Source organism: Perna viridis, chromosome 10 (assembly GCF_037379345.1).
Source record: "Perna viridis isolate PV_CMFRI_1.1 ecotype Kerala chromosome 10, ASM3737934v1, whole genome shotgun sequence".
Classification (NCBI taxonomy): domain Eukaryota; kingdom Metazoa; phylum Mollusca; class Bivalvia; order Mytilida; family Mytilidae; genus Perna; species Perna viridis.
The window spans coordinates 1512341-1521893 of record NC_142454.1 but is presented as its reverse complement, the minus strand read 5'-3'; the positions used below and the strand labels follow the sequence as shown (position 1 = coordinate 1521893).

The following is a 9553-nucleotide window of genomic DNA, read 5'->3' as shown; positions in this document are numbered from 1 at the left end:
GTGCCTTAATTCGTTTTGAGTTGCATAAAAAAAGGGACAACCAATACAATGTAGGCTTTATAAGTTGATTTAAAACAAGCAAATGAAACTAACAAAGATTCCTCATTAAACTGAATATGATAACCTCAACACTCATAATCACTATTTAATTTCTTGATATATCTATATTTACATGTATGAACTTGAGTCAGAAAAACTATTTTTTTTATCTTTTCGTTTGTGGGTCAAGTTTTGCATAACACAGGTCGTCTCTCATAAGGACAAAGACTAATTAGACCTTTGTTTTTTTACGTTAAGAGTTTGTGGTGGGATCTTGTAAATATTACACTAGAGTTAAATCTGAAATAATACGGTCGCTATAATGAAGTCAATTACTACATACACTCATCGGCGATCCTACCCTTTAAAGAAAATTGAAGTTTCTTATACGACATTATTTTTTCCGTACTCCTATAAATTTCTAGCACTTCGTGTTGTCAAGTATAGTCTAGGTTGAACCTTTTATTCAGTGTTACATGTAGTATGTTGTTCGCTGTTTCTGTGTTTTCTCGCGTTAACCGTTGGGTTTTAAGTTCCGGGTAACACATTTTCGATAAATAAATATTTATTTTATGGTGTTAAATGAATTTCGTTCTTTTTCAATTTGCTTTTTATCATTTCGGCTTGTGTAACCCGCTCGATTTTAATTTACATGATCCTTATAATACATATGAATTCAAATACTAATTTTTTTTGGTTATCTAGTATGCATCTGAATTGATTTTTTAGACAAATCGAAAAGTTTTGAGTTACATGTACATGACGGTTCATAGTGTATCTACACACAATGAATTATAAGTAAATGTTTACAAATTTAAATTTCTCACAATGACTAAACATAATTGATTATAATATCTTTTGTTTTTAAGCAAGTATTGAATTTTCCAAATAATGGCGACCGTAATTCAATTTTGTAATCGTTGTGAAGAGAGAAAATATTTAAAACTATGTAAGAAATGTCTACAATATCTGTGTAGTGAATGCAAGAAGTTGCATTTCTGTGGAGTAACGAAAGAACCATCGACCATCTACAGTTCCAGTGAGCATATCTTCAAAAACATCGACAATAAATCGTTCCAGTGTAAGGAGCATCTCAAAGAGGTAATCAGGTTCTGTTTCACTTGTACCAATCAGCTCTGTGAAGAGTGTCTGGACACTAATCTGTCGGAACATAAAGGTCATGCTATCTACAACGTGGAAAATGCCGCGAAAGAAATCCGAAAACAGACGGACGCGAAGATTGTATCAATCAAAGTTCAAATCGATCAAGCCCGGAAGCAGAGACACGAACTCGATAAGCACAGATTTAGTTCTTCAGACAGAAACAATACAAGACGGCAGGTCACTAACCTCGCCTCTAATCTTGCTTCCGCTATTGTTGCAGCCATTGAAGACCAAAGTAGACTGAACAAAACGTTGATAGCGGAAAGTGCAAATAATCTTCAAAAAGCAATAGATCTATGGACTGACATGAATCGGACTCTCCATAAAATATCCATTGCACCGAATGACCTCGATAACATTCAGTCATTTTGCAAGTATATAAAAGTGCATGAAAACCTTAAGCTGCCATCCGTTCGAACGAAGGCAGAGTTCCCGGAAGATAGAAAGTATAAACATTCCGAAATTATTCAGAAAGAATTACTTATTATAGTGGAATATTTAGAATCAGTGTAAGTATATTACTGGTAATGTAAACATTAAAAAAACATGAATTTTAGAAGTGTTTCAAAGTCTTTTCTGTCAAATTAAATGACACGTACAAGTATTATTACATGTAGATACTTGTTGTGTCTAGTAATTATACATTAAATAAACTTTATAAAATTCATTAACGACAGAGCTGATGTAAAAAAATACACGAGGAAAATAACCGCACAAGCTAAGAACAAAGTTTAACACAAAATACAACTAATGATTTATACTCTATAGAACTGGTATCAATATTCCTTTGATAATAAAGACTGACGAAGAGATTGAACGGTAAATATCATTATCATTGTTTACATTTCATGATTAAATAACACTCTAACAATTAAGTTGAAAACGATAGCTCTTTCCGTATATCTGTTACACCCTTCATTTCGTGCATTATAAAGCTAGGACATCGTTGCTTCGAGTAGATAATTCGACTATCTTTGTGGATATAAACCATTAAAATCCCGAAAATTTTTTCGTAACACAGTGATAGCCAATCATTTGTATATTAAAAATATTTCTGGATATCTTGGCTACTCATTCTATATAAAATCAAACTTCACATTTTTGAAGTCAAGTTTTGTGTACATAAACATGCCTTGATAAAAACTTCAAGGCGTCGAAAAAAGAAGAATTAGAAGCTTTTTTGTAAAGATACATTACGAAGATATTTCTAGAGAGTATAAGGCTTTACTCTACTTACAATCGCTATCTTACTTGGATGAAAGAAATACAGATTTTGAAAGTTTCCGTAACGTGACTTAAGAACATTTTATTTTTGATTATTATAACAATACATTGCTACTTGATCGTGTGTGTTGACATTGTTGCCTTTACAGGTTAGCTACAGCATATGACCGGGATGATTTCACGGTAGACCTCGCCACTCACTCTGTGTCTAGAGTACTCTCCAGATCTAGCCACAGGAGTAACATAACGTATAACACCTCTACTAGTAAAGTAGGGGAAGATTCTGTCAGGTTCCTTAAAAGTGAAAACCAAGCATTGAAATTGGAAATCAGGTAATCTGTAGTCATACAGTAGTTCTTACTTATAAATGCGTTTAGTTTCCATAAATTTTTAATACATGTACTTTGTGTTAATGAAGATGCTAATGGCAATTCTCTTCCACAACTGTTTTACTCCAGTCTTTATGACATTATTTATAACATTGACATGTGATATACTTACATTTTTTATACTACAATTGTTGCTGTAATCAATTCATATCCTAAGAATTAAACTGCTACTGTCAGTATATCATGGTTTTGATTCATTCATATTACTGAAAGGGAAAATTATTGACTCATTTCTATTCCCCGCCACACGAGGCGGCGAGGTACCTGGTTTTATTTGACATCCTCTGAAACGTTCAGTGTTCGCCTGGCCGTCTGTCACTCGGCGAACTTGAGAACGGTTCTTTATTTTTTAAATTTTGCACATTGGTTCAGTACTATTCATGTAGGTGTGGTTCATTAAGTATTCGAGTTTAGAAATTGAACATTTTGCCACTCCCCTCTTATTCACCATTCACTGGGTAACACTTGATGCTCCATTAATGCCCTATTTTCAATTTCTTAATATAGTGATTTTAACTTTTATAAAAGGCGACTAGGATCCCATGCTCTTATCCAGGAATGGTTTGTGACCGTTAGTCCAAATTTCTTGTTTTTTTTTTTTTTTTGTTTTTTTTGTTTTTGTTTTTTTTTTGTTTGTTTTTTTGTTTTACTTCAGCTCAGGATTCGTTTTTTGTTTACATTTATTATTCTAACCTGATTTCTTTCCGCTGTAAAAGTCATATTGTTGCAGGGTTAAGGTATAAAGTCTTTGTGTTGGACAATAAACACCAGAAACACCACCCACTCCTCCCACGGAGTTGTAAAAGCGTAGTTCTAATTAGGATTATTAATCTGTTATACGTTGCATGTTTGTTCAATACAGTAAGCTCCATAAACAGATGAGGGAGATCCACCACGCCACATCTCTTCTGTCTAACTATTGTACAAATGTAATGAAATTCAACCTATCGCAGGAGGATGATATCTTAGACGCCCTGAGAAAACCTCTGATAGAAGATGACGGACTGACAGAGTTCTACAATGACATATCAATGGTTGGCGAATCCTTCTCTAATCTTAAAAGCCAAATGTAAGTTTTATACAAATCAGATATAATAGACCAGTTAATTGTTCAACTTTAACTAGTTATACATTTATTTATGTGTGAGTATGTATTTGATAAGTAGCCTACAGTTGGACACAATGGAGTTCCGAAGGTAGAAACCCCTCTTTCGATGGATAATTTGTAAATTTTGTACGCAGTTTGAACGAAATTAAGCAAATGATAGCCTGGAACAATCAGGCCTTCATCAATTTTTAGATCGGACCCCTATAAACTTCTGGTCACTGCGAAGTCCTTCTACTTGTTTTTAAGATTATTGTCACAGTAAAAGAAAATTTTATATTAATTATAGACCTACCCATAGATTGGAATCATTGTTAAGTTCGCTAAATATTATATAATTGTAGTTTGAATATTGAAAGTCGAGACTTTGATGGTGATGACACAAAGAGTATACAAACCAGGTACACTACATTAACTTTGTACATCTTGTTTGATTGTCCTAAATATTTAATTTGTATTCCCTAATTTATAATTGCTCAAGGACTTTAATGGTATGTGTTAACATGTAAATATGTTCTTCGTTTAAAGATCAATATTCCATACATGGTTTGCAGGCATTAACAAAAAAAAAAGAAATAAAAAAAATATTGAAAAATAAACCAAAAGCGTAAAAAGTCTTTGAATTTATTTCATGTATTTCATATCATGATATGGGATTGTAATTTCGATTATAGATTGACTATTGACACACTAGCAAACCACAGCATTGCTGACACATTTGGAAACCAAAGCTTTCCGGACAGGCGGACAGTAAACCATAGTATACCAGACCTATCAATGGCCCGAAGTGTGGCTGAAACTGCATCAACTACCATTCATGATACAGTCAGCCAGTTACCTCTCATATCACAAAGAAGTAGTAAGCCGAACAATCTAGTATACATGTATAACAGTATGTATGATAACGAATGGACGGATGCATTGGAGATATTGACACAGTCGGGCAAACGTTGGGCTATGGATGTGACTATCAAACATCTTTACGCCGTTATGAAGGTATATTATGTATATGTTGATTTTTAAACCTCATCTAATTGGTAATAATTCAGCAAGAAAAGAAATTATAGTATTGTATCATACAGATGACGTATACGTATGGGAACATGTATTGTAGTGTGCATTAGTATACAGTTATATTAATTCATGGTGATATCAGATGTTAATATACTTAAATTATAAAGTCATAATGGACTTTTTAATCTATTTCTCTTTTTTACTTGACTTGATTATGGATGGTATTTGTGATTTTTTAAAATTTTGTTGTTACCCTTAATTAGTAGTCTGTTAGGATAATGTACATATATATCCTAATTATAGAAATAAGTGACTTGCAGTTTACATTTCATCGATGGGTAAGATTTTAATAGTATTGGAGACTGTACATGTATATGTCGTTATTTAGTAAGTCCACTATTGACTTCTCCATTTTATATTTTAGGTTTGTTATAGAATGTGCACGATACTAGAACAGCAACAGTTACAAGACCTTGTTGATACAGTGTTTCTCTCCGGTGGTGGCAGACGGGTAGGTACAAAATGTACATGTATCAGTCCCTGTAAAAATCAGGCTGTAGGTGTATGTTTATGAATGGCAGCTGACAAGTAGGTATCAGTCCTTGCAAAAATCAGTCTGTAGGTGTTAGTTGGATAGTGTGTACCAGTCTTTGTATAAATCAGCCTCTATGTAGGCGGAACATGGGAACATCAGCATTCGTAAGAATCAGGTTCTGGCTTAATTCACCGTTTCTCTCCAGTGGCGACAAATCGGTTGGTATCATTCTTTACAAGAATAAATCCAATTTCATGTAATTTTAAGTAGTTTTTGATTGATCACTGAGAATGTAATTGGCATGTGTCAGACTTAATCTTTCTCCAGGTATGTATAGGTACCAGTATCGTATTGCATATCCCTGAGTGGGTGTACGTCAAAACATGGATGCTATAAAAATATAGTGCATTTTCTTTTTGCCTCTCTACAAACTAATGTTTTGTCAAAAGACATGAACAATGACTTAAAAAATAGAGCAAACATCACACTGTAAGATGAAGAACTTTTTTAAAAGAAAATCTAACATAATATCATAAAAATGTTCCACTGAAAAGGTTGGTTTGGTGAGTGCAAAACGAAAGTGAAAGTGGGGAAAATGGCTATTTATAGTTCAAGACTACTTTTCTGTCCAATCTTCGTGGACTCACCCTATTTTCTTTGCGAGAAATTATTTTTTCACATGTCCTTAGAAATGCTACATAAGTGAAAGTTTTATTGAATCAATTTACATATTTTTTAAAAATTCTAAAAATATGCACTTCACTATAGAAGTCTATGGTAAAATTAATTCGATACTGAGACCTATACAGTTAATCGTTGAATTTCAGATGCCATTGACAGACATTCAGCCGATCATGGATCTCCGAAGGAAAGCTGCTGTCGAAACTGCCATTAACATCAAGCAGGTACTATTATTCTAGTTTCATTATTGTGGTTTAAATATCAAAATATTAAAAGTGTTATCAAGGGAACCAAGGTTATAGCGGTAATAAAAATATTTGAATTTTGAAGTCAATGGAATAATTGCTTCATTGAATGTTATTTACCTCCAACTAAGAAATTGCAGATAATCTATGTTGATAATTAGATACAGTTACCACATTTATTGGCGTATTCTAAAAACAACGACACGTTCATATAGAATTTATGTAGTAAAAAATCTCTAAAAACAACAAAACTTAAACTAAACCAAGCTGCAAACATCGCTCACTGAACTCCGCTTCCCATTTATTCTCGTGGATCTACTGACATACATGTACAAAGTAATTTGAATCTATATTCAAAATACAAAAACCACTATAAATACACCATCAACTGAATTCGCGCTCGTCTTTATGATATTTTTTATTATGTATTTTTGTGACAACTGGTTATGACCTGTACATTTCATTTTCTCCAGAATATTTTCAAGATGGAAGAATTCAAGTCAGAATTAAACAAATTTTCAATTAAAAAAGAGAAGTTGCTGAAGCAAATATTCGAGACCCCATTTTTCGGTAAATGTGTGTATTTGTGTTGGTGTTTGACGCTCGAAGTGCCTCAGCTCTATCTAGATATAAATGAGCCACCAAAAGGTTCAGTAATTGACAAAGATCTCTACCGGGAGTTTACAAAAGGAGGCAAACGAGTACAGTATTCTGTATGGCCGCCATTATTATTGAAAGAAGATGGTGAAATATTGGTCAAAGGTGTCGTCCAAGCTCATTGATTGTGTTAAGGATTTATATTTATAAAACAAAAAAAGTATATGGTGTAATTGCATGTCTGTCTTATTTACTTGTAAAATGTAATTATTAAATAATTTTGTAATGTGCATGTAGCGGACTTCCTTTGTTTTGCAAAGACTACACAATATTGTGTTCAGAATAAGCTAGGGCCAATAACATGGGATATGCAGATACTTCAAAATAATACAGTCATACAGATACAGTCATAATGTACTATATGAATGCCACTGGGTTCCAAATGCTCGTTTAAAGGAATGCGGAAGGGGTTGATTTTAGATAATTAAAAGCCAATCCTCTTATTGATAAATATGAAAATGAAAATATGACGCTTAAATATGTCAACACTACAAGACTATCAATACTCTCCATCAGGGAGCGTTAATGCTTGTATTATCAACTTGGTTCTGCATACTTACGGCCAGAAAAAGCATCAATAACCTGTTTGTACCTTCATTTCCAGGAGCTGAAAAACAGCATCTTGGCAGCTTCATTTGGATATACTTTGTTAAATTTGATTGAGAACCAAATCAGTCTCGGAATATATTCGCTAGTTTCGATGATTAAATACAAATCAATCGTAGCTTTTTCCAAGATAGGGTTGTTCCATTACAGTCTGTAATATGGCGCCCAGATGTTTACGAAAATTACGTAATCAATATTATCCATAATTCTTGGATACTAAAAATTACGAAACGATAACGAATTAAGTAGTACTCCAGATAAGAATCATGCAACATGTGATTCATGGGTAAAAAGTCTACATATTTTTATTTTTGATATTTTGTTTGAATAGCCATAGTAAACAGAAATTAACATTCAGTTCTTCATATAACCCGTGTTCTTAGGAGATAAAAATTATATAGAATGCACTGTAGATTTTCAAAATTAAGGGAGGTAACTCTGTAAATGATTCTCAAATATAATAGAATCTTTTGAAATTTAAATGTTGATTATCTCCTAACAGGAAGCAGATTTGAATGAATAATTACATATTTTATGGTATAGAACCACAGAACAACTTAATTACAAAAATGAAAATATGTAGACTTTTTGGGAGTGTATCACAGTTTTCAGATTTTGCATGATTCTTACAAAGACTGTTGCTTAAAACAAAACAAAACAAAAATCGAGAAAAAGGGAATCTTAACGGAATAATTCGAAAAAATGAATAAAAAACGAAATAAAAACAAAATAAAACGATACAAATCAAAACAGAATGAAACGAAACTGAATGAATTTTTTTTTTTAATCTGTTGAGACGTTTCGCAGTTTATAAGAACCAATATGTTTACCTGTGTCAGACAATTCGACACAAAGATATTTCGGATCATGACAACCCATAATTCCTTACGAAAGCCGGACTTTTCGGCCCATAGACATTTCAGACCACGGCATTAGGATAATACATTAGGACAACTAAAAGCGTATATCATTACAAAATTTACAATATTGGAATGTTGTTATAAGTATAATATATCAAATCAGAGCTGACAAAAAGCGTCAAAGGTGTCTTTAATTAATGTTTCTTCGGGAGCGTGAAAAGGTTTCACCTCTCTCATATTCATTTGTTGATACCGCAGAACAGAATACTGTTATTGCTATGCACTTGGTCGTTTTATGGAACTATCAATAATTGAACTAAATGCAAATCGGCCTTCGGTTTTGAATCCTTTTTAGAAATTCCGGGTAAAAAATAAACCGAAAACGATACTAACAAGCCATATCTGGTGTATAGATATATGAAGTGCAATGACAGCTTTCATCCTACCTAAAGTATTTCGTCGTTAAAAACATGCAACTGGAAAATCTAGTGCAGTTTGTAGTATTTACTTCTATTATATGTTGTTAAGTATAGTTAACTAAAAATTCTATCAAAATATTTCATCCGAATTTAATTTCTGTGGGCATTGGGCATGTTTTTGCATAACGACTAACGAACGTCGGTTGTATCTGAATAGGGTTATGTAGCTACAACATTGAAGTCATCACTTAAGAAGTTTCATGGTGAACTGGTGGATCGATAAGGTGTATCCTTCCGTACCATGAAAGCTGATTTGTTCAACGTGTCATAGTTTTCCTTTCCTATTTCGTATACCCTGGACTTGACTTTTTATGAGCTACTCGGCGGGTGTTTCTAAAAAAAGCAGAGGACGTTTACCCTACCGGTGCACCTGGTCCATGCTCCCAGTTTTTAGTGGAGTCCGACATGCTTATTTACTTTTGTTACTTTGTATGCATTATTTTGGTTATTGTATGTACTTTGTTGTGTATGTCTGTTTTCCATGTCTGGTCAGTATCTCTGGATTACATTCTTTTGATTTCCGCTATGATCTTGGTTCCATTGATTAATCTTTGA

At 33.2% G+C, this 9553-nt stretch overlaps 1 protein-coding gene across 1 annotated transcript; it reads left to right on the top strand.

The window, feature by feature from the left end:
- The first annotated feature begins 121 nt into the window (after nt 1-121).
- Nucleotides 122-7612, top strand: LOC148604102 (uncharacterized). The gene is made up of 9 exons (XM_088547748.1): nt 122-1712; nt 1972-2022; nt 2577-2759; nt 3679-3885; nt 4266-4322; nt 4596-4917; nt 5360-5446; nt 6298-6375; nt 6870-7612. The coding sequence occupies exons 1-9, from the start codon at nt 931-933 to the stop codon at nt 7176-7178; spliced, it is 2076 nt and encodes a 691-aa protein (XP_088403874.1). The 5' UTR covers nt 122-930; the 3' UTR covers nt 7179-7612.
- The last annotated feature ends 1941 nt before the right edge of the window (nt 7613-9553 follow it).